Source organism: Euphorbia lathyris, chromosome 4 (genome assembly GCF_963576675.1).
Source record: "Euphorbia lathyris chromosome 4, ddEupLath1.1, whole genome shotgun sequence".
Taxonomy (NCBI): domain Eukaryota; kingdom Viridiplantae; phylum Streptophyta; class Magnoliopsida; order Malpighiales; family Euphorbiaceae; genus Euphorbia; species Euphorbia lathyris.
The window spans coordinates 79,239,781-79,266,548 of record NC_088913.1 but is presented as its reverse complement, the minus strand read 5'-3'; the positions used below and the strand labels follow the sequence as shown (position 1 = coordinate 79,266,548).

General features: G+C 34.1%; 1 protein-coding gene across 1 annotated transcript; it reads right to left on the bottom strand.

Moving 5' to 3' along the window:
- Window positions 1-1,392: 1,392 nt before the first annotated feature.
- Window positions 1,393-7,472, bottom strand: LOC136226393 (3beta,22alpha-dihydroxysteroid 3-dehydrogenase). The gene is made up of 8 exons (XM_066014861.1): window positions 6,746-7,472; window positions 5,716-5,865; window positions 5,132-5,377; window positions 2,389-2,475; window positions 2,212-2,290; window positions 2,017-2,123; window positions 1,736-1,866; window positions 1,393-1,645 (listed from the first exon to the last, which is right to left on the bottom strand). The coding sequence occupies exons 1-8, from the start codon at window positions 7,256-7,258 to the stop codon at window positions 1,543-1,545; spliced, it is 1,416 nt and encodes a 471-aa protein (XP_065870933.1). The 5' UTR covers window positions 7,259-7,472; the 3' UTR covers window positions 1,393-1,542.
- Between the last annotated feature and the right edge of the window lie 19,296 nt (window positions 7,473-26,768).

Here is a 26,768-nt window from a genome sequence, read left to right as displayed (position 1 = left end):
TTTTTCACCACTTAAATTAGTTAATTAAGTTAAAAACCACTTATTTTGATAAGTCAAAATATTTAACTTATCATTTTAAGTTAAACATTATCAACTCATACTTTTTAAAAAATTAAATCATTCAATATTTCCAGCACTTATAATATTCAGCACTTAAAATTCAGTACTTATTTTTTCAGTATTTAATTTTCAGTTTTATCAAACAGCACCTAAGAGTCCCTTGAAATGCTCTTATAGCTCAGAAAAATCAGCTCTCCCTAAACTTAGAAACTTCCCGTATATCCCAGAAAAGTCCATGTAGCATACATGGAGAGATTTTAGACAAGTTGAAGTATATATCATTTTAAGCAAGTTCGGGGCACTGTAATCAAGTTTGAAGTTTTAATAGGTCACTTTAACAAAGTTTTGAGAGTCAATAGGTCACTTCACTTTAAACAAGTTCATGGGTAACCAAGACGTTTCCAAAATATAGGGGCAGTTGATTTTTGTGGATAACTACACGGGACTGAATGTATTCAGCCTCAATTTTTAATGTAGGAAGCAGTCTTTGATTATGAGAAGAGCCAGTTAAAGATATCCATTTTCGTACTGATTAATCTAAGTTCATCTATCTAAAAAATAAAAAAAGACAATTGTTGAGGAAACCTTAGCCCATCTTGTGGTTCAACACGAGGCTAGAGTATTCAATGCTGAGTTCATATTTAATTATTTCTCATTAGGCTCCATGTGCAGGCTAAGTTCATATAGTCAAAGTTGTATAAATAAATGCAGATTTTGGCATCAACCTAGCCTGTAAATTTCACTGCCTGAGCAGATATGAAGCTAAGATCTAGTCTAAAAGGTATGCTATTTCATTATAGCACTGATTAAAGCTTTAATACATCTGTGTAATAAATGAACTGCAACCTCTTTCAGATGCCTTTTTGATTACCATTAAGGCACAGTTGTCGAACCGAGATTACATAATCGAAATTATGATTCTTAAATTAAATCGAATAGTAAGATTTGGTACAAATTCATAATATTAAAAAAAAAAATATATGTACTTTGCACCTATTAAGGAAGACTTCAAGAACTCTGGTCTTGCAGATTTGAGGGTACAGATTGCACCCTCAGCCCCTGATAATGACCCATAGCCAAGACTCAGTAGACTCGCCCAATATGCACGAGTCAACCCTGATTTGGTCTATACGACATTGAGTCATGATCGAGTTTGATACTCCTTACAGAGACGGTTGGTAAACTAGCCGACTCATACGAGTTTGAATGCATAAAAAGCTAAAGAACCCATTCTTTATTTATTTTTTGGTTTTGGGGGGTTGGTTTATTGCCCTAATGAAAATATAAATAGTTGTTAACTTGAAAGCAAATGATGTCTAGTATCAGACTATCTGGTAGTAATCATAGATTTTGATTCCACAACTTAAACATATGTTAATTCAGATAATATACATATGCTACTGTATTATTACTTTCATCGTTTTATTGCATCCAATATCAAAAGTTACTACTAGCTCTTCTACATTTCTTTAATCTCCCTCTCTAACTCTTTACATGGTTACGACGCTGAACATTAATCGGGTACCGCTTCTGCGTCCGAGTAGTCGGGAAGAAAACCAGCTTATCTTCTTCTGCAGGTGTCCAACTGTCCAGGGTAGAAAAACACCAGTAAGTTTAGCTTCATGATTAACTGTAAAGAAAGATGAAATCTTTTCTCACTTCATGAATATTATACCTGAAACCCGTAACCAAGTGGTGCAGGAACACAGAGAGCTCAACTCTCGCAAGTTCATATCCTGGGCATAGCCTCGGTCCTCCTCCAAATGGAGTGAACACATTCCCTGGACTGCTTACTCCTGAATTGCTCTGTACGTTGAAAACATTCATTATCATCAATCATTCGATTTGTGAAACATGTATACACACACACACGTACACATGGAAAACATTCATTGTCATCAATCATTCGATTTGCGAAACATGTATACACACACACACATGGAAAGAGAGAAATACCTGCCACCTCCACGGGTTGAAAGTTCGGGCATCTTTGAAGTAGTCTTGGTCTAAATGTACTGCTCGAAACGAAGCGAAAATTTTCCAGCCTTTAGGGATTGTATAACCTGGGAGATAAAACCAGCAGCATTACTTGATAAAGATGCATTTTCTTACATGTGGGAAATAATTATGATTATGTGAATGTGTGAGTACCTTTTATGTTAACGTCTGTCATTACTCTTCTAAAAACCCCACCAATTATGTTTGCTACTCGTAAAGTCTCGTTAACAACCTGAAAAAAGAACAAAGGAAAGCAAAATTAATTAATTATAACCTCAATTAGTGGCATTGAATAGTCATTTTTATGCATTAAAATACTGTACTACTTACACATTGGGTGAAAGGCATTGATTTGTAATCACTCCACTCAAGACCTTCTCCATCTCTCTTCTTTGCTCTAATCCCCTCATGCTCCTCCTGCCACATCAGATATATAAAATATTAAAATTAAAAAATAATAATTTTTTTTTTCATTTTAGGATTATCATTAGAGAACCTCAAACCCCAATCATGACAACATGAATACAATTATATCTAATTATGAATGGTACTCTAATTATAGGCTATAAAAGAAGATGTAAGTTCAATGGCCATTGGTGTAATTTACTAGATCACATCCCCAATTAACCCCATCCTAACACTACTACCACCACCTCCACCGTTTGATTTCTTTTCCATTGAAATCAGCACCACACATTTCCCAATAATTCAATAGTACTTTCTCGATGACCAAAATACCCTCAAAAACCCCAAGTTGAACAAGGGTAGTTAAGTCATTTAGGTGAGAAGACAAAATGGTCAAAAAGGGGGAGCAAGTTGTGGATCAGAGGACAGAGAAGAAGTCAGGTTAAACATTTTCTGAATTTTTATTTGAGTTGCAGAGAGACAAAGGTAGTAGTAAGGCGTGCAGTTTGAGAAGGTATCATTTTGTCCGCTTTGAGAGGAATGTTTGGTTCTACTTTGACTTTTTACGTTTTCTGCTTTTCCTTCTCCTTTTGACCAACGTTATCAACAAACACGTCTTAGCCCTAAATCTACTTCTTCCCATTTACTACTTTACACTCGTACAACTTAGCAATAAAAGTTCCCTTACTTTTCATCTATCCAGGGGCATTTTCGTCATTTCTCCTAACTTTTGAACATTTTACTCTTTTATGGTAATTAGTTTTGCTTAATCCGTTCGAGTTGCTCCAACCCTTTTTAGATAATCTCGAAATCTTTAATTTATGGAACTTGATACCCTTAGATCTATTCACGAGCCCGAGTACCTGTCCGTTCATTATCTCTTAAATTGGGGTTGGACAAAAAAAATTTGACTTCAGACTCAATTCTACTCAGATGGACTAAAACTCGCCTATTTTAAAATAATATAGTAGGGCCGACTCATCCTATCTATTAATTAGTAAATTTATTAAATATTTATTTTAATTATTAAAAAAATATAAAATTTTAGATAACTTTACAGACGAGGCTCAAATTTTAATTTTTAAGTCCGAGTCTGATTGACCAGCCAATAAACAGGTTTACTGCTTAGTACTCATAAAGCTAGTTACTATTGAACATTTTACTACATATCGTAAAATGGTCAATTTGAAGGGTTAATTATTATTAGTGTATCTATCCTTGTAATTATTTTACACTTTGTTAAAATGATCCTTAACGACCTTAAAATAAAAATATTTAAGAATTAAAGTATTTCAAAACAACATTTACTATAAAATCACGTTTTTTTATTTTCTAAAATCACAATTTTTGAAACTCTTTTTCTAAAAATCCACTCTCTCATAACCAAACAACATCTAGATGACCTCAAAACGAATTTTTTCAGAATTAAAGTTACTTAAAATATCATTAATTCTTAGAATCTTTTATTTTGAAGTCGTTAACGTTCATTTTGAGACATTAAGTGATCACAAATATAATAAATTGTAAAGTTTAGTAAATTTTATGTTATATTTTGAAGTCCAATAACCTACTGTAAAAATTGGTAAAGTTCAGTTGCCAATGCCATGACCATAATTATCCGAAGTATAGATTTCCTCCAAATATGAAGATAAACATTTTCTTTAGAACTATTGGTAAAAAAGAGAAATTTGAGTTTTTTTACTAAAACTATTATTAAATAAATTGAAATTATTATGAAAAAAATAATATTAAATGGAGAAGTCGTGTGGTATGGCACTAACTATATATATAAGGGTTGTTTGGTAGAAACAACACATCATCATGTGCAAAACAATGACCAAACCCAAACTCATTTCTTCTTTTTTGTTCTCTCTTTATCCTACCTCTCAATGTGAATGGTTCCTTCTTCATTATGGACCTTCTTTTGGACCCATCATCATTATTACACCAATATGCCTCCACTTCCTCTTTTTTTCTCCTTTCTTACATAATAATATTAAAAAATAAAACTCCACCAGCAAACCGCAACAGCAAACAAAAGCTAAACCAAACAGATTCTTAAAACCTGTTTATTTTACCTATTATTTGCTATTGGAAAATACTGATTTTTCAAAAAACAGAGATTCCCTACTTTTATAAAAGACTATTTTTCAAATTTAAAAGGCAAACAGGAAGCCACTGACCAAACACTTAAAACTCTATCTTTTTAAATGAAAAGACAAACATAAACATGAAAATGAGCAAATGAACACCCATTTAGATTCTTGTATGCAAAGAGGACAATTCTTGTTCTCGTCCCGGTTCTAAATTCATAAAAACAACTCTAATCCCGTGCTATAAGAATTTTTGTCATGGATTTTCCACCCCTATTGTTCCTATGTTAATGAAAATGCTAACTCAAAGCTCTTAGAGAGTGCTTATTTACTTCATTTTCTTCATCCGTTTGGTTTGGAATTATTATTTGATTTTTATACATGAAAAATAGCTTTTTCCAACAACGGTTAAATCAAATGTGACTTTTATTGTTTATTCTACACATTTTAAGCATATATAACAGATTTTTAATTTTTTAAACATCATTTAAGAGAGAAATTAAGGAATTTCTAACTAATTAATTAATCAGCTTCATTAAAAAAAAATAAAAAAAATAAAAGTAAAGGACATGTACCTTGAGTTGAGCCAGAGCAAGAGGAGTCTCAGTCAAGAACTTAACGGCAAGAGTCATGATAGTCGATGTCGTTTCATACGCTGCAACTAGAAGCGCCACCAAAAAATCGACTATTTCCTCATCGGAAAAGCCATCTCCGGTGGAAAAAAGTGCCGATAACATATCATTCTTTTTCTCTCCTTTCTCATGTTCTTTTCTTCTCCCTGTTACTACCAAACTCAATGCCTCCGCCACTTTCGTCCTCGCCTATATAAATCATATTATCGTATCAGAAATTAACAGCATTAGTATCAGTGATTAAATAAAATAAAAAGCAAATGATATATCTTATATTATATTATCATAAGAGAACAAAGGTCTAGTAGTTGCTATATTTATATTGTACCTTTAAAATGGAATGTTTCACCACATTTATGTTATTATATATATTTACGTGAAAGTGAAAAGAAAATGTCATTTTCAATATTTGCAATTATTTTCCCTCTTGATTTTCTTGGCAAACAAACAAAAATTAATAATAATAATAATAATAATAATAATAAAAGAATATTATTATTTCCTTTTATTATTAATTATTTAATTACTTTGATTGCTCTTCGATATGTGGTGGAAAATAGAGGCAATGGCAAACTGAAAAATCCTTCAATAACAAGAACATATTCTTTTCTTAAACTTTCTGTCCATTCTCCTGGATCAAAACTCATCAGCTGCTTCATTGCTAGTTCAAATGTTATCTATATAAAAAAAAAAAAAAAATTATTAGTAATAATAATAATAATTAATTTAATAATATAACATTCAAATCAATCAAAAAAACCTTCTAATTATATATAAAAAACAAATATATACCAACAAAATATAATTAAGAGAACAAAAAAATCATTAGATTCGTTATTTGAGAGTGACATTTTACTTGATACTATTACTAAATATCTCAAATTAATTAATCAATCCCTTAAATTAATTAATTAATTAATCCCTAGACTATTAAAATGACTTATTTATTTTAAAAAATTATAAAAAATGTAATGATAATATAAAACATCAAATAAAAAAAGCCCGGAGGGAGTATAGTTATAACAAAGAGATAAAAAAAAAAAGTATTCCAAAAAATTTTGTTCTTTTTAAGATAATTTTTTTCTATTTTATTCTTATCAAAATAAAATTCATTAATAAAGGAGATAAAATATTTTAATTTTTTTATATATATCTAATGCAAATCAATTATTAATTCAGAGCAGTGTTCACTGGACCTAATGACCACGGTGAATTTGGTCATTTACCGTTAGATGTACACTGATTAGTATTTTTAAAGCTTAGATTTAATCAGTCTATCTAACGATGAATGATCAAATTCACCGTGGTTATCCGGATAATGTGAAAAATACTGTATTAACTCAAATGTGAAATTACTATTTGAAACCGAAGTCAAAATCTATTATTTTAAATATTTTTTTTTTTTTGATAGAAAAAAATATTAATAAAACAACACAAAGAATATATAAAAGATCCTTTAAAAAATAAAAAGATCCTTAAAAAAATATACACACACATAAGGATATATTAATATTTATTTACATACGGATAAACACAGAGATATGTAGGTATGTATACCTTCTTGGCTTCTTCCATGAGAAAAACCCGGTCGGACCAGGAATCCAAGTTGAGCCGAACCAAGCGGTCAATATCGGCCAAAAGATGGTTTCTCAAAATAGAAGAATTAGCAAAACTCATAGTTAAAGAATGCATTCTCTTATGAAGACTTCCTTTCATCAACAACAAAGAATGTTTCCCAAGCAAATTCGAAATCGAACCGGGATAACTCGACTCGAACAACTTCCCTTCATTCTGGAGAATAAACCGGTTCGTCTCCGGGTCAACCGAGAAAACCGTCGGTTCACCAAAAACATGAGTAGTAAACAAAGAACCGAACCGGTTAACCCTCTCATCAATAAAAGGTTCAGGGTTTTCCGTCTTGTAAGCGGAAATAAGCTGGAGAGTTTCTCCGATGAAAGGTAAACCGAGATTCCCCGGCGGAACACGGAGGCGGCGGTGGCGGGAACTGCGGAGGAGGAGGAGGAGGAGGATGAGGGAGATGAAGAAGAGGAAGGGGAAAAGGAGAGGCATAATTGGATTGAGAAATGAGTGGGGAAATTAGGGGGATTGAGGAGTATTTATAGAGGAAATTGGAAGTGGTGGCGGTGGTGGTGGTGGAGGAGGAGTTGCAGAGAAGTGAAAAGAGCATTAATGGAGGAAAGAGAGGAAGCACACGAGGGGTATCTGATAAGAATCTGAGAAGGGGGAAGGAGAGAGATAAATGTCGGATATTTTCATATCCTGACACCTTTCTTTCTCTCCTCCTTTATAATCTTTTCTTTTTACAAATTCGTACTCTTTTTTTCTTCATATTAATAAAAATATATTTATTTAATTCTCTATCTTAACTTATTATTATTATTATTATTATTATTATTATTTACTACTCCTTCCGTTCCATAATATTTATGGTTTTAGTGAATTTTTTTTTTCCATAATGAGGTCTGGTTACAGGTTTATTTTTGATAAATTTTTTTTGTGAATACTGTTAATAATGTTGGGGGGAGTCATAGTTCTTGGATTATATTGTGGAGTTTGAAAATTCCACCGCGGGTGAAACTCTTTTTGTGGAAACTTGGGAGGGATGTTTTGCCGACACGGGATAGATTGTATAGGAGAGGTTTGGACATTGATAATATTTGTGGAGTTTGTGGTGATTTTGGTGAGCATAGTTTACATGTCTTTATAGACTGTCATTTTGCGGGTGATTGTTGGAGGGAGGCACGGATTGTACTTGATATTCCGTCGGTTGAGAGTTTTTGTGATTGGTTCAATTTTCTTATGAATCGTCATGCGGAACCAATTTTGGGTAAAGCTTGTATGATTTTGTGGTGTAATTCGCGTAATAGGAATGCTAATATTTGGAACGGACAAACTTTACCTGTGAATCTTGCTGTCCGGCTTGCTATTGATTTTCTTTACCAGTTTCTGGCGGCTCAAGAAGGGGCGGACAGGTCTACTGTTCTGGTTCGTGAGGAGTGTACGGGTAAGAAATGGAAGCGGCCTCCTTTGGGTTTTATTACGGTTAATATTGATGCTGCCATTTTTAGAGATTCTAATGAGGTTGGGTTTGGGGCGGTGGCGAGGAATCATCAGGGTGTGTTTTGTTGGGGTTACTCAAATTTTAAGAGCAGTAATGTTGATCCTTTGATTGCGGAAGCTTTGTGCTTGAAGTAGGTTCTGTCTTGGCTAATTGCTCAACAGAATCAAATGTTATAATTGAGTCGGATTCTAAGTTGGTGGTGGAAGCTATGTTGAAGGAAGATGATGATTTTTCGGAGTTTGAGTTGATCATTTCACAGTGTAGGCTATTGTTTCAACAGATTCCTGTTGTTAGTCTTTCCTTTATTTTTAGGCAAGCGAACGGTGTTGCTCATGCTTTGGCACGAGGGTCACGTTCTTATGCTAGCCCTTATTCTTTTGTTCATTTACCGGATTCTATTCGGCCTTTGTTACATTCGGATTTGGTTGATATTATTTCTTAATAAAGGTTGGTTCTGTTTCAAAAAAAATGATGTTTTACTAAATATACCCCTATTTAAGTTGTATTTTTATTTTAGAAATAGATATAAAATTAAGGATAAATTTCAAATAAAACCCCTGTGGTTTCACTAATTTTCAGTTAAAAGACTGTGGTTTACTTTTTGTCAAAACGAGAATTGAGGTTTCGCACTTGGATTAATGCTATTAAAACTATCTTTAACGACCTGAAAATGAAAATTTTTAAGAATTAAAGTTGTACAAAAAGTAAACCACAATCCTTTATCTGAAAATTAGTAAAACCACAGAGGTTTTATTTAAAATTTACCCTAAAATTAATTAATGGATGCAATTAATATAAGGGTAATAAAGTCTTTTAGTAAATATTAATTACATTTCTTAATTCTTGTGTCCCAACCTTAAAAGACAAATATTATGGAACAGCGAAGGAGTATCATCTTTTTTTTTTTTTTAAGAAAATGGATTTAAGTCAATATTAGTTTAGAATAAAGTATTGTAAAAAAAATATTACTCCTCTCACCAAAATAATAAAAATAATTAGGATATACAACTTATAATGTGATACATATCGAAATTGAGATGAGGATTTTAATCTTAAATCTACAAATATTTTTCTTCTCAAGCCTATATTTAAAGGAATTAATCCCAAATAATGATGTTGATATTTCTAATACGGACTCGATAAGAGGAGCTGAAATAACAACGTGACACGATGCATCACTTTCCACTCAGCGTGTCAACTGGGCTCGACGTGCGGTAGTCGTGCCAGGAGAGACGAAAAGGCCATGAAAAAGCAGAATCATACCCACACGCCGTGTGGGATAGGTGCCTTGGTGTATTGGTCATTTGTGTTGCCTTATTCACCAAGCTGTAATTAGAGGGGACAAAGGTAGACATCTTCTTATTTACTGTTTTGCCACTATATTATTTTACTTTTTTGCCATTAGGCTTATTTCCTTTATTGCAATTTACACTACTTACCTCATTCTACCATTGTTCTCTTCTACTTAATTTGTGACCATAGTGGAGGTATTTTAGTATCTTTACTTAACCTAATGGGAGTTATATCTATTTATTTGTAATGAATGGAAACTTGCATGAAATTAAAATCTTTAGCCTTTTTTGAGAGTTTTGGCCATCTTATTTGGGATTGACTCCTTTAAGCATAGAATTAAGAAGAAAGATGTCACGTCCGTGACTAAATTCCTAGAATTTATATCTTGATATTCGTATATATGATAATTATTGGGTGTGTGAGGTTAATTTGGTGCTATAGGAAAAGTTTGGAGTTAATTCGATAGTTTTATGTGTAAATTAAAAGTTAGGATAGTTTTTAAAAGATTATATAAGGATAGAGGATCAAACGTGATATTTATCAATTTGAGATATATATCACCCAAATGGATATGCGAATGATCATATCTTTGTTTTCTTTTTCCTTTTTCTTATTTTTCTCTGCCTCTTCGTCTTCTTCGCCGTTTCTGAACCGTTTCTCCACCGTTTCTTTGATTTACGGAGATTCGACCGTCCGAATCATTTGAAATTGAAACCATAGCATCCTTATGCATAGATCTAAGTCCTAACCGAAGAGTTTTTGAGTTTCGGTAATGTTTGGAGGGAAACGTCTTAGACAGGATTTAGAGGAGAATTGAACGGGTGTATAATAGCCAAGGTAAGTAACTATCAACTATATTTTGAGGTTTATATATATATATATATATATATATATATATATATAATCAAAGAAGTTTCAGAAATTGATATTTTAGGGTTATGCAAGAAGTTTGTAAAATTGAGGTTTTTCATGATTTTGCTTTTTATTGTGAAATTACGGTTTAAATGAAGCTATTGATTCTGCTTCTATGCGAATTTCAGATTTTACTTGATTATGTTGATTTAAGGCTTAATTTGGTTGATTTACATATATACATATATGTTTTTGGTTTCAATACATATCTATATTGAATAAAATGAATTTGATGATTTCTTACGAATTGTTTTTGGATTGAGAAATATGTTGCGGTTATTGTTATTATTTTGGATTGAAGTCCAAATATGATTTTTAGAAGTTGTGATATTTTGACAGATTTAATGGTTTTGTCCATCTAGGATTGCCCGGGGTAGGAGTTGTATTTGTAAGACCATATCTAATGGCGGTATGGCCAGAGTGCACGGCTGGTAGTCCTAACTGTTAGGCAAGGAACGGAATATAAATGAGATATCTCGATAATGTTATGATTGATGTTATGATCTACACGGGTGGAATTCGAGGATGGATACACATACACAAATTTTAGTTTATGAACTTAAGTTTTGAGTATATTTTATAAGGTTTTGATGATTATATTATAAACTTAAGTTTTGAGTATATTTTATAAAGTTTTGATTAAATCTCTTTATAAAAGTATATATGTAGCTATGTTAAGTAAAGTTGGTTTTTATAGCTGATAGTTTCTTACTGAGATTTTTATCTCACGTTTTTAAATGTTTTAATGTTTTTAGGTGATAAAGTACAGGATATAGAGAAAGTTACCGACCGGTTAGGCGAGGTTTGGAAGTTGGCTGCTTATTATTAGAATTATGGTTAAAAATTTGGTAGTTCAATTGTAATATAATGATATTTGGATAAATTTGAGACTTCTAAGTATTGATTATGATCTTTCTATTTCACGTCCGATGCCGATTGAGGTCGTTTAGGGTCGGGTGTGACAAAAGATCTTTGTGGATTTAAGATTAAAATCCTCATCTCGATTTCGATCCGTATCAGTTGGTATCAGAGCCGAGTCGTTTTTCTTCTCGGAGACTTCTTCTTGGTAATGGTTCAACAACGTCTCCAACAAAAAGCTATGGAGTCCAATGATAAGAGATTTGAAAAGATAGAGTCCTTCATGAATGGATTGAGTGACACTCTTCAAGATCAAAATGAAAGGCATCAAGCAAGTATGAGAGAGTTGGTTCTCTCCATCGAGGAACTTAAGCTTGAGGTCCAAAATACTCACTCACAACCCGCTGGAGGTCCTGATAGCCTAATAAAGTATGAGTAACTCTAGAGAGCAAGTGGACTATATCCTTTTAAGTAGTAAACGTTCCTAAGAACGGTATCGATCCCACAGAGACTAGGTTTCCTTGAAGCCTTCAATTGACCAATTTGCTTATGTACGCCCACCTTTAATTTATTTCAAGGTAAGAATATCATTAAAATTACCAATACAACACCACATGATGCATTCTTGATGTTTGAAGAATCAAAGTAAATCCCAAGAAGTACGACACTGCTGTCGTTCGGGGTAACCATAGAAAACATGTGATTCTCTAAGAAGGCATATTCAGAACTGAGACAATAACACTAATATAGTTAATAGAGGAAGATACTATGTTAACTAAGAGATGATCCTTCCAAACCAGCGCCAAAAACCGTTATGACCGACACCATTCACTTCAAAGTGACCACTATAACCGAGTTTTCTACTAACATTAATAACCTTGTTTTCATTGATCATAATTTCCTTAAAAAAAGATGATCACGAGTTTGTGGGTTTGGATCAATTCGAATAAGATGCTGACTATGTATAGGCTGTCTAACCTAGGATAGTTCTAACTAAGGATACTCGTTGGGCCAAGCGAGCCTGGCTAATATGTTCTGACCCAAATCCATTTTTTGAAACATTTGTGGAATCAACTTCCATTTCTTTCTCCTTAGTTTGTAGGCCTTTTGGGATCTTGGATTATCCCTTGATCAATTTGATTATCTTTTGCATAACCACCACATTTATTGATTCCTAAATTATACATGTTATTGCCTTTAATAGAATGGTATTCTAGAATCATAGACTGTTTGCTTCTGAATAACCATTTTCTTATCTCGATGTGGAATGACTGGATTATACTCATCATCTTCCTCGGATGAATCCCTGTGCCACTCTCGCGCTATTTGATTACCGGTTCAACGCTTAACTTCAAAGGTGCTCTCAAACTATCGTTCGATGGTTGGCGAAGGATTATTAAACAACGAGACACAAAATTTATCAGAGTGGCAATGATCCCACAATAAAAACAAGAATCTAACAATCTCTCATAACGTAAATTCGCCCAACCCCCACTCTCCTCCACTTTTTGTAAGCTATTAAACTAAAATTCTATAATTATATAAAATTTAATAATCAATTACTATATATGGAAGAGATTGAGATTATGTGAGTAAAATAAAAAAAATAAAAGTAAATGTTTTATTATTATAAAATAGGTTATAGAGTAATTTATTATTTTAAAATTGGCAATTGACTTTTAACCCATAGACTAAATAGTTAAGAGAAAAAAATTAGGAACTATACGATTATTTCTTTTTTTAAAGAAACTATATGATTATTTCTAAAAAAAATATAGACTGACTAGTGTAATAAATACAAATATGTGGATTAATAAATTGTTTATTTCTATAAAAAAAATAAATTGTTTATCCAATAAATAAAATAATTACTACTCACTTTTTGAAATTTTAGCAATTAAATGTAAGACAACCAATTTTTGACACACCCATACAGTTTACATAGATAATTTGCCTAACATGATTTATTTAATATGTTTATCATTTTTATAGTAATTATATTATATGAAATATATAAAAAATACATAAAATTATTATGACACGATAACTCATTTTAACATCATGTATTTGGATACTACTACCTCGTTTCACAATAGATGTCTTTTTAGGAGAATGCACAAGAATTAAAAAGTGTAATTAATTTCAACTAAAAGATTTTGTTACCCTTTTATTAATTGCATCCACTCTTATCTATTTTCAAAATAAAAAGACAACTTAAGTAAGGTTATATTTGGTAAAAATCATTTTTTTTATTATGAAAATTGTGAAATGCAAGACGTTATATTCATTGATTTATATGTTATATTTATCATACAATCTAAATTCTTAACGAATTATAACTTTATGTATTCTTTTCATTATTATTTTGTAGTTGATTTCTGAATTGTCTTATTGTCTTTCTTGAGATATATTAAGCTGATTAGTTAACTAATTACTTAATTAGTTACTATTATAGTTGGTGTCAAATTAGCAACATATTAATTACTTTTTTATATTTGATTTCCTTTGTTTTTGTTTCTTTACCGTTGTAACTTCTATATATAATATCATTCTCTTCATCAATAAGATTTAATTGGATTTTATTCATTATTTTTTCTTCTCTAAAATCTATTTATGGTATCAGAGCTTTTGGTTAGAAGAACCATGCTTCTTCACTAGTAAAGCTCACTTATCTTCGAGCTTTACAAATTGGTCACATAATAGAGAATGAAGAGAATGAAGAATTTGGTTTTTCTGTAGATTCGCCAATATCAAATCCTAATGAAGATATCAATCCATAAATGCATTGTAACATGGTTGGTTCATCTCAGTCCGATTTATTCAGATCTACACAACAAACTGAGAATCCATGTTTAATTCTTGTTCTAGTATTTTTTATAAGCAAGAATTATATCTCCTGGAGTCATGCCATGATTCGAGCACTGTGATCTAACAAAAGGCTTAATTTTTTCATCAAAGAGAAATTTGAACCAGTGAAAGCACGATCACAATGAAGAAGTAAATAGCCTTGTGTTCTCATGGATTATTAATAACATTTCGAAGGCCTTGCTAAAGGATTTCTGCATGCTACTTCCACACACTTTATATGGATGGAGATTCAACAACATTTTGGTGAAAATGATGGAATCTTACTCTTCCATCTCAAGTAAGAGGTAAATTCTATAGTTCAAGCTTTCATCACTTTAACAAGTAAAGAATTAGGATAATAAAGAATATTCCAACTTTGTTTAGCTGGCAAGGCTAGATTAAAAAGTTGAATGTTTCAAACCCTATTCCCCCTTTAGACTTTGATAATGGAGCTTTTCCTGGCTTTTCAAGTGGGTAACCAAAGGATAATGACTCGAGGATTTCCACCAAAATAAATTAAACAACTTATTCACGCCATCATCGAACTCTTTAGGCATAAGAAAAATACTCATTAAGTAAATGAAGATGGATTAAAGGACATAGTTAACGAGGTTTTCCTTACTCGCATGGGATAAGTACTTCTCCTACTAATTGTCAATATAATTCCGGATTATATCCTTCAAGAAGCCAAAGAACCACATTTAATGTAATCATAGGCTTTGCTCATATCAAGTTTGAGAGCTAGTGTGCCGAACTTGCCTTGCCTCATACCCATACGTTTATGGATGATCTCGTAAGCCATAATGATATTATCAATAATTAACATGACTAAAACGAAAGCACTTTGACTCATAGAGCTAATCCAATGAAGGACCATTTTAAAAGGACTAACAAATATTTTAGAAACAATCTTGAACAAAACGTTACATAAGGCTATAGGACGAAGATCAGTAACAAGTTCAATACTATTTTTCTTAGGAATGAGAGCAATCAAAGTGAGTAGGGAGCTGACATTGCCTGAGAATATAGAAATAAACATCACTAATATCAGACCTAATAGTCCTCCAAAAATGCTAATACAACTTTAGGTTAAGGCCATCAGGCCTTGGGATTTATTTCAGGGTGCATAGAAAAGCAAGATTCCTTGACCTCATCATCAATAAAAGGTTGAGATAACTCTTAGTCATGAAGGGAAGTAGCACACAATGATATTACTCGAAAAGTTTGATTCAAAGTACCTTTTAGAATATTTTCCAACCGTTCCCGCAATTACACCAATCTTCAAACTCATTTTTCAATTTCAAACAATTGTTCTTTTTCTTCCTTTCAGTGGTATAAGAATGAAAATATTAAGAGTTAGAATAACCATCCCTAAGGCAAAACAATTTCGTTGGTTGTTTCCAAAAATCTTTATACTACTTTAAATTTTCATATAAGCAAAAGATCCATGACCAAATACTATTCAATCTCGTACGATTCAAGGATACTTTTAAAGTTCTTTAATTGAGATCTAATATCAACAAGTGATTTTTTGAACTTGCATTCTAGTTTGGAATTCCCGCTTTGGAGCTTTTTGGAATAAGCTAAATTTTTTTATGAATCGACTAAATACTATGGGAACACTGGGTTTGGAAAACAATTGAAGCACAATTAGCTTTCCAATGCTAGGAATTTTTGAGCTTAAATCATTTGATTATAAGACATTGAACCCACACCTTCGCTTTTAACAGAATGGCCGAATTGTTGGAGTCCACCATGATGAGGTTTTTGAGCTTAGAATTAAAGAAAATATCTTTCCACTTAGAACTGAAAAGAGCATTATCGAGTTTTTCTTCATTCCATCTGACTGTACCTCTCACGACCTCCCAAATATAGGGGTGACCTACCATGGATATTTTGAACAAATCATAATCCTCAATTGTTTCCTTTAAGCCTTCAATTAACCAATTTGCTTGTGAACGCTCCACCTTTATTTTATTTCAAGCTAAGAATATCATTAAAATCACCAATACAACACCACGCGATGCATTCTTGATGTTTGAGGGATCATAATAAATCCCAAAAAGCACGCCACCACTGTTGTTCGGGGCAACTATAAAAGCATGTGATTCTCCAAGAAGGCATATTTGGAACTGAGATAATAGTGCTAATATAGTTAATAAAGGAAGATAGAATGTTAACTAAGAGATGATCCTTCCAAACCAGCGCAAAAAAACCACTATGACCAACACCATTCGCTTTCAAGCGACCAATATAACCCAATTTTCTACTAACACTAGTAACCTTGTCTTCATTTATCATAATTTCCTTAAGAAAGATGACCATGAGATTGTGGGCCTAGATCAATTCCAATAACATGCTGACTATGTAAGGGTCGTCTAGCCCACTATAGTTCCAACTAAGGACACTCATTGGACCAAGTGGGCCTAGCTAATAGGTCCTGATCCAAATCTATTTTTTAAAACATTTATGGAAGCGACTTCCATTTCTTTCTCCTCAGTTTGTAGGCCTTTTGGGATCTTGGATTATCCCTTGATCGATTTGATTATCTTTTCTATAACCACCTAATTTATTACTTCCCAAATTCAACACGCTATTCCCTTTAATAGACTTGTATTCCTTATCAAGGAAATCAACTTTCCTAGAAATATGGAGTGTTTCCTTTCAAATAACCATTTTTTTATCTCGACCTGGAATGATCAGAATATATTCATCATCTTCCTCGGCTTAATCCCTGAGCCATTCTCGCCCTATTTGATTACCGATTCGACACTTAACTTCACAAAGGGAGCTCCCAGACTGTCGTTTGATAGTTGGTGAAGGATTATTAATCAATGAGACACAAAACTTATCAAAGTGGCCAATGATCCCACAATATAAATAAAAACCTAGCAATCTCTCATAACGAAAATTCACCCAAACCCACTCACTTCCTCTTTTTTTTTAACTTTTGGCCGCGCTTGTTAGGTTTTCGAATATCCATGGCAACCTCAATACATATATGATTTCTTCTTACTCCTGTGAAGTTTTTTGGGTCATACTCAATAAATTTTCCCATTTGCTCATCTATAAGTTTGCAAATAGCCTCCGTTTGACAGCCGATTTGAAGGTAAAAAATATGAACATAGATGATCAATTTCGAGAGGTCTACGTGCGTTACGTGCTCTGTAACTTCAAGTTTCTTGATAATGAGAACATTCTGATTAAACATACAAGGACCGTCGTTTAGAACCATAATCATATCTAATTCATGATAGAATTGAAAAAGATATCGGCCTTCGAGGTCCGCTTTCGTGATGGAAACCTTTTTCACAGGTCTCTAAATAGAGGCTAACATATTCTTCATATTATCAAAATGAGTAGCCTTTGATCTCAAGAATTGGCTAACGACAAATAAAGACCTTCATTTATCAGCAACTTGAACCCTCTTCCTTTACCGCTAGTCCTACCTACTACATCCTCATCATTTAAGAACAGTCTAACATAAACGTCCAAAATACCCTTCCTTTTGTCCAAGGAGAGCAAAAATCGAACAAGAAAAAGAATAACGAAAAACTTCTTACGAAAGAAGACAAAAAACACTCCAAAAGGAGAAACTCGTAAAAAAGAAAGGCTATATTAAAAATATTTACGTTAATTAGTTAGATAATTACTTATTAGTTACTAGTATAGTTATTGCGTAACAACATATTTATTATTTTTCCGTATTCATTTTCTTTTATTTTATTCCTTTACCGTTGTAACATCATAAGATTTAATTGAATTCTATTCATTCTTTTTTTTCTTTCTCTAAAATATCCTTAGTCTTTTCTATAGTTAATATCTCATATTAATTAGTTAGAAAGTCAAATGCATATCATTTATCAATTTAATATTAGAATCACCTAGTTCAAATCATATTACATTGACTTATAACAAATATTCACCTATTACACTTTAGATGTCTAGTGCCAAGCAATATGTAACTACAATTAATTATATTTTACTGCAGTTATCAATGTAGTATTTATATTAATTTATTTTTTGGAAGAAATTTTTATTTATTTATTAGTCAAATTAACCGTAAATTTAATTTTTGTGCAATATGTCCACATTAAATAATTATAAATAAATTTTTATTTTTTCATATTAAAATTATAATTGTATTTTTCTTATTTTCATTACCTTTCCATATATTAGGATTTATTACAGATCACATTCGGTTTTTCCTTCCAAATATTAATTATAATTAATTTTAGTAACCACTGTCTACACGTTATTTGTTATTTTTCTTTTAAAGAAAGTCTTCTTAATATAGTATCAAAATGTGAGCATATTTGGAAGATAATTATGGTGAAAATATATTAAAAAAAAAAAAAAAAAGAAGAACAGTGGTAATTATGCTAGTTCTAGAGAAAGGCATCTTCCACAACAGAATTCCAATTTTTTTTTTTTTTTTTTACAGTTTGTAAAATTCAATGATAATTATGTTAGTTGTAGTGAATTTTTTTTACTGTTAATTCATGCATTATTGTAGTTTTACCATATGCTAGTTAAGTGAAAGAGAGCTACCTATATGAATCAATGATATCTATCTTCAAGATGTTCTAGCTAAGCTACTTAGATCCCAGATTTTGATATCTCTTTTTTTTTTTTTTTCTTAAGTTAAAGGATATACTTCATGTGTTAATGGTTTAAAAACGGGATAAGGTATCAAAATAAGTCTATGGTTTTTGGAGAAATATCAATTTAGGTTCCACGTATAAAATAACATCAATATAGACTTAACGTTTAAAAAAGAGTACCAATTTAGGCATCGATAACAGAACGAGACACGTCATTGATATTACCACGTTAAGTTCTATCAATTGTACGTGGGGAAAGAAATCAGAACTTAACGGAGTAATAGGAATGACGTATCCAATCCATTCTCGAATGCTAAATTGATACCTCTTTTAAACGTTAAGTCTATATTGGTGCTATTTTTTTTTCCATTCTTTTTTTTGAAAAAGTTTATAGTGTGTTGGTGATTTATTTAGTAATTGCATACTAGATAGTTTATATGTATTATAAACCATAATTAAATGTGTGAGGTATAATTATAAGTGGTATATTGCAAAAATAGTGATAAATGTTTGATAGATCCATCGCCATTGAAGATAATGAATTCATATTAATATTAGCTCTACGTTCATCACAACAAATGATATATTGTGATTTTTTTTTATGAATCGATCTCAAAGTGTCTCTTATCTCTGTTTTTATAAATTCATGTAAAACATGGGAATTGTCGGTTATTCCACATAAGCATTTTGATGCTTAAATCAATACTACTTTGAGAATAGTGACAAAGAAATGGAGATATAGTTTTGAACATACTTGAAAGATTCCCTTAAACCCTCTATTTATAAGTTGTTGCAGTCCCTATTAGATTATACGTGCTCTGCTTTTATTGGCAGACCGCGCTGTATAAATAAGAGTTCTCATTTGTTTTAACTTTCTTGGATCATATTCACACTAGTATTCTCTTAATACCCATCTAGTGATTACACATCCTTTAAGCACCGATCTAGCGCTTCATCCGAATCATACCCCCTAGTCCACATGAAGTCCAAACCACCCCTTTAAGGGCCTTTTTTCGAACGTTCGATGTCCAAGCCTAGGGCATTGCCTTGCCACATCTCAATCCCCTCGAGGTCCTCTCACAGGTTCGTCATATGACATTCCACAAGCCATCATCGGTCTTACCCACATCTTTAGTGGCCCCTCCAATGATATCCAACTTGGGGTTATCCTAAAGGTCCATAGAATAATATTCGTATGATATCAGAAGTCCTCTATTAAAAGAGTAAAGACGTATTTTAAGGCCCTACGACGCATTGATTCTCATGTCTCTGACATTAAGGCTATGATTGTGTATAAATATTTTTACAATATTATTATTATTATTATTATTTTTCTCTTAGTATTTCAATAGTATGTGTGTCTTTTATATACTTAATGTGAATTAAACTTTCCCACATTCGGCCTGAGGTTATTATCTAATTGATGGGAAACCCCATCCAAGATTATACATTGTGCCAACCATCTCTAAGGCCATGGACTCCGCCATCCCTTGGTTGATTTTGTATGCTTTTTTTTTTTATAGACATATTAAGTTTGCCATTTAAGACTCACAACCACTATGATACCAAAGTAGCCAGTGATTTGACATGGATCCTGTCCTGAGTTGTTATTTTGATATATTTTAGAAAATCTGATGTTTGAATTTTCAAAACCCCCCTTTCAAAAGCCTCAATGAAATATAAAAAAACAAAGCAGGTATTGGCTAACTAGCGTAAGCATTTAGATGTCAAAGTCAGTTCTAATCTCAGATGAAGAGAAACAAAAAGGAGTTGTCAGTTAACCGATTAGGGTTTTTCAGCATACCAGGTAGATCTCTATAAATCTTGTATTTATAAGCTGTTACAAGGACACCTAGCTTTTATAACATAAGACGACATTTACCTACATTTTCATCATTTTAGCTAGATCTTTCGTAATGTGTAAGACTTGGCTACCTATATCTTGATACATATATCTGGGTTTAGGAGAGCCGACTTATGGGCTTAAGGCCTAATACCGAATGAACAATTTAAGGAGATAAATTTTTGCTTGTTATTAAATGCCCCCCCTCTTCAGTAAAGATAAGACACCTTTTAAGGTTGTAGAGAAAATGCTTTGTCTTCCACACCTGTGAGTATGGATTTTCAATCCCTTTGATGTAAGTTATTGATAGGCTCTAGTTGTATAACTAATAAAAGCAAATGCACCCTATCGTATCAAGTAATAAAGTGTTCCGGAGAACATTATCAATCCTATAGAGACTAGTACATAATACCATATTCCCACTCAAATCTTATATTATCTAAAGTATTAGTTAAGTGAATTGTGTCGGTGGAATCATGACAAGCGCCCTTATTTATTTTTGGGGATCTAGATTCTCCTTGATTTGGAACATGCATGTTAGGTGAAAGGGAATGATGATGTCTTCTATGCGGCTTTTTAGTCTTTCTTTAGATCTTCCTCTAAACACTTCAGTTTGAGACTCCTTAGAAATTCCTCGCTTCCTAAGACATGTTGGTGCAATATGATGTCCCGTAGAACAAGCAACTGATCCTCTTCCGTCACCATACTTTCCAGCGTCTCTTGCTTCCTTCAATTCCAAACTCATAACTTCCATTTGCGTAGCATGCTCCACTTGGAAAATGTTCATGGATTCTTGAATAGATCCCACATTATATATTAGTTGTCCGGTTAGCCCGTTCATAAAAATGCGCTGCTCAGGCTCTGGTGATCCTAAGCAAGCATCAATTCGCTGGTACAATGATGTAACTATTAGTGGCGGAAGTGGATGGTTACGAGAATCAACCAAGCCATGACAAAATGATAAAGAAGTTCAAGGAATATCTTCAGCTCGTTGATTGAGTTGAATTACCAGCTGAATGGTAGATTGCATTGCAGGGTGAATAACGGGATTAACGGTTGAACTTTAAACTTGAGCCACCTTTTCACAAAAAAGCGTTCCATGCTCAAATGATATCCTTCTTTCTGTAATTTGTCTTATGATTGTTTCTGATGACATGAATCAAGGAACAGCCGTTAGAAAAGGGGCCAGAGGTCCTGCGAATCCTCTCTGATTCTAAAGTCAGTAAATATTTGAGGAAACACTAGACTAACTTTGGGCAATAACATAAAGGGTTTAGTTATGAAGTGATGTATCTATGACAGTTGAGTTCCAAGCTATTTATAGGCAAAATGTTGCGTACTTGGACATATGGCGTTGTTTGATTGACCTTCGAACCCTATATCCCCGTTCTAAAATACGGGTGAACTTGGGGAGTGTGCCTTTGGAATCCAGTGGGATCATTGGTCCATTTCTCATCCTAAGTAGCTCCCGAAGAGATGTTATCTAACCGAATGTCAGTATTTGACCGAAGCTAGGTTCATCCCTGCGCCTTAATTAGACCATGCCCAAGTGTTGACTTCGGTATGAAGCAAAAGCCTTTTGACTTACGGTCCAATTAAACGGTACCGTATCACTTTAATTTAAGATACAATTCATAATATGAAACCAAATAAAAGGACTAAATGGTACATTTAGTATATCTTTAGTATAATATTATTAAGTATAAATTATATGCATGTAAAATGTTCGGGATAATATTTGTGCTAATATTTATGCTAAAGTATGCACTAAAGTATATGATAAAGTATGCACTAATGTATGCAGTAATGTATAAAGTGTGCATTAAAGCATATGCTAATGTATATGCTAACTACAAAAGTCAACTCTTCCTTTTGTCTTATATGACCGAATAAATTACACAACTTTACTTGAGATGTGCTTTCGGGGGCAGGACGTAGGCCGTAGTTGCCGAACTTGTATAAATTGCGTGGCTGAACTTTTTTATTCCTACTATTTTAATTATTGTCTTTGTAATATATTTGCAAATAGTTAATTGTGATCATATTTAATATTTTGATCAAAACAGTTATCAAAGACAATAATTTATTATCTTTCACTAATAGCAGTTAATTTGCACATCCATTTAGTTCTGTAAATATTTTAAAAAGTAAAAATTAATAATATTGAGTATAATTTTATTAACTGAAATATATAATTTTTAAAAGGATAATAAATATTATCCACCCCATCTAACATTTATATAGTCATATTATTCAATTAATCAATTTTATTATATCTATGCACGAACGAGAGTGAGAGCGAGCGGGTGAGAGTGTGAGGCTGCGAGATAGGTCTAGGGAGAGGGAGAGGCCGACGGTTGGTGGTGGGGTGTCACGGCTGGGTGTGGGGAGGCCGGATCTGCCGGTTGGTGGTATCCGCGGGGTGGATCCGGGCGCGGAAGGGGAGAGGGAGATGGGAGGTAACGGGCCGGCGGTGTTGGGTTCTTGCGGGGATTTCAGATCCGATCCAAGGGAGAAGGGGGAGGCGAGGCAAGGGACCAGGAAGGGTGAAGGGTTGGGCGGCCAGGGTGGGGTGTCTAGGCCGGAGGAAAAGATAGGGGGAAAGGGCAGCGGCCTGGGCAGTGTCGTGGGCGGGCGTGGTGTGGAGGCGGGCGGTGTGAGGGATGCTTCGGTGGGGGGTTTGGGCAGTAGGCAGAATGGCGAGGTTTTAGGCCAGGGGATGGGAAGCCGGAGGTCGGAGGATCCGGTTTTGGTTGCAACTTCTGATTCGGAAAGGGATTTGCGTGTTTTTTTGGATAAGGAGTCTGTCTTAGACCCGTCTGGTTCAAAATTAACTGCTAATTTTGTGGAGAATGTGGCAATTGAAAATAATTGCAATCAATGAGTGAGGAAAAATTCATGGAAAGACACGGTGATGGGAGTCACGGAAGAGCCATTAAATTTAAATGATAGCCTGATGGATGGTGACTTTGATGAGGTGTGTTCTGATTCGGACGTGGAGGACGGGGAACAGGATGATCCTTTTTGTCCTGTGATTCGGCTCTTATCAGGTGATAAACAGAACCTTCGAGCCAATTGGAAATTACCTTTAATTGTGACGGTGTTTGGTAGAAGAATTAGTTTTAACTATTTTGCCCAGAGAATCCAAGCATAGTGGGCTAAGAAAGGGAAAGTCAGTATCACTGACTTGAAAAATGATTACTATGTTAAATTCACCCAAGCTGAAGACTACAATGCAGTGATTAATGGGGGCCCTTATATTATCTCTAATCATGTTCTTGCTTTAAGGCGGTGGGTCCCTAATTTTAATCCGCATTATTGCTTTGTGAATAGAATTCTGACTTGGGTGAGATTCCCGGGTCTTCCAATTGAATACTATAATGAAAGTTTTCTTAAAAAGATTGGTGGGCTCGTTGGTAAGGTTCACCATGTGGACAAAACTACAATTGGGGCAGTTAGAGGCAAGTTTGCAAGGGTCTGCATCGATATTGACCTTGCTAAACCCCTTTTGTCTAAATTATGTTTACAAAATACAGTGTATTTTATTGAGTATGAAGGAATCTATAACATCTGTTATGAGTGTGGTATGTTTGGTCATACGTATGAGGGTTGTCCTAAAAGGAAGAAGGTGATGGAAGATGTTGTTGTAGCTATTAAGACTAGAGAAGAGGAAGTTCGAGGGGATGGGAGGAATTAAGAGATCAGGGAGAAGAAGGACACGTGCGTCTGTTGCCCAGAACCGTCCTCCTGACATTATTAAGGATACTGTTCTGGTTTTGAATGGTCTTGGAATCAGGGAGGGGCCAGTTCTTAAGGAGAAGAAAGTTACCAGTGAGGTTGCGGTCTTCAGCTCAGGTTTTAGATTTGGGGCTCTTACAATTGAGGATGATCAAGACTCTGATCATTCTAACAAGAATCTTGAGTCGAGCATGCCAAGATTAGAATCGGTGGAGCCGACAGATAAGAATGTTGAGACAAACAACCCTCTCTTCAAATCTAAAGATGAGGTCCAGGCTTGTTCCCGGGCCCATGCCTTACAGATTAAAGAGAAGAACAAAGAGGTTAGTATCTCTAAAAACTGTGTTGAGCCTATAAATGAAAAGGCTATAGGGGTTAATAAGATAAATATGAAGAAACCTAAGGGTAATCATAAGAATAAACAAAGCTCCTTGGAGCTGTTGGATAAAAGGGGACCTGCAGGTACCTCTTCTAGGCTCATAGGAGCCCCTAATAAATATCTGGTTTAGGGTATTAGGCCTGGGGTCAGTTGTCCTCCGTATATGGATTTGTTTGTTTGGAATGTTAGAGGAGCGGCTAGCAAGGCTACTCGCATCCATGTTAAAGATTTAATTAAACAGTTTAATCCTTCTTGCTTTGCTTTACTGCAAACTAAGATCAGCGGAGTTAAAGTTGATGAGGTGGTTAGAGTGTTTAGAAATTGGAAGTGTGTTAGATCGGAGGCTACTGGCCGGGCTGGAGGGATTTGGCTCTTCTAGAAGCCAAATCTGGTTTATTTTGATATTGTCAAGATAGATAAACAGTTTATTCATAGTAAAGTAACCTTCCCTAGTAATAAACCTATCTTTATCACTATTGTTTATGCTGATCCGGTTCTGGCTAACCGTAAACGTCTTTGGGAGGCTCTGTTTTCCTTTAGTACGAATATGGTGGAGGCCTGGTTTGTTGCCGGCGATTTTAATGATATTGCAGTTATGAGTGATCAAAGAGGGGGAAGGAATCACTATATCAATAGGTGTCTTAACCACAAAAAGGATATGGATTTGTGTGGCCTCTTTGACTTTGGTGCTGCGGGCCACAAGTTCACTTGGAAGCGTAATAGCACCTTTGTTTGTCTGGAGAAAGTCTATGCTAACATTGTGGCTTAAAGCAGTTATCTACATGCGGCTGTGTAAAATCTCCCATTCCGTCATTCGGATCATTGCCCTATCCTGGTCAGGTTGGTGAGAGCTCCTCGTCCGAGAGGGGAGAGACTCTTTAGGTATCTGGTGGTGTGGGAATCTCACCCCGATTTTAAAAACTTTGTGCATGATAATTGGAAACCTCATTCAAATGTCTTACAGGTTGCAGAAGGTTTTAGAAGTAAAGTGGTTAGCTGAAATAAGAACGTTTTTTGCCATATCTTAAGAAGGAAGCAGAAAATTCTGAGAAGGATGGAAGGTATCCAACGTTGCTTGGAAATCAGCTTTGATCATAGTCTGAGTTGCCTCCTGAGATCCCTCCAAAATGAGTTGGAAGCAGTCCTAAAGCAAGAGGAGTTACTTTGGTTTCAGAAATCAAGGAAAACCTGGATCAAGGAGGGAGATCGTAACACAAGGTACTTCCATCTTTCTACGGTTATCAGAAGGCAGAGGAATCGGATTGATGCTATTACAGATCAGAATGGTAACTGGGTTTATGAGGATGAGGAGATCCATCTTTTGGTCCTCAATTTCTATAAAGAGTTATTCAAAGAAGATCCGGTGGACTTAGATTATGCTATGACTGAGTCTACTTTTCCGACAGTTGGTGAGGATAAAGTTATTGAAGCTTTTCACCCTATTGATCTGAAAGATATTGGTCAAGTTGTGTTTAACATTGGTGCCTCTAAATCTCCTGGGATTGATGGGCTTCCGGCTGGCTTTTATCATAAGCATTGGGAGACTATTAAAGAGGGGGTTTACAGTTTTATTAAAGGAGTTTTTGATGGCTCTGAGGATATTAGGCTTGTGAATAAAACTCTTCTGGTCCTGATCCCCAAAGTGGAGAAGCCGTCCTCGTTCGTACAGATGAGACCTATTAGTCTTTGTAATGTGATTTATAAAGTGGTTACCAAAATCGTGGCTAATAGACTTCGGTGTATTCCCCCTGTGATTATTAGCCAGAATCAAGGAAGCTTTGTCCCAGGTAGACAGATGATGGACAATATTGTTATCGCGCATGAGATGGTTCATTCAATGAAAGTTAAGAAGGGGAAGCGAGGTATTGTGGCTCTTAAGCTGGATTTGGAAAAAGCTTATGATCGGATTAACTGGGGTTTTCTTCCGGATAGTTTGGAGAAAGCTGGGATTCCGGTTAAGTGGAGGATGTTAATTGAGGCTTGCATTTCTTCTCCTGTCTTTCAAGTTTTAATTAATGGGGATA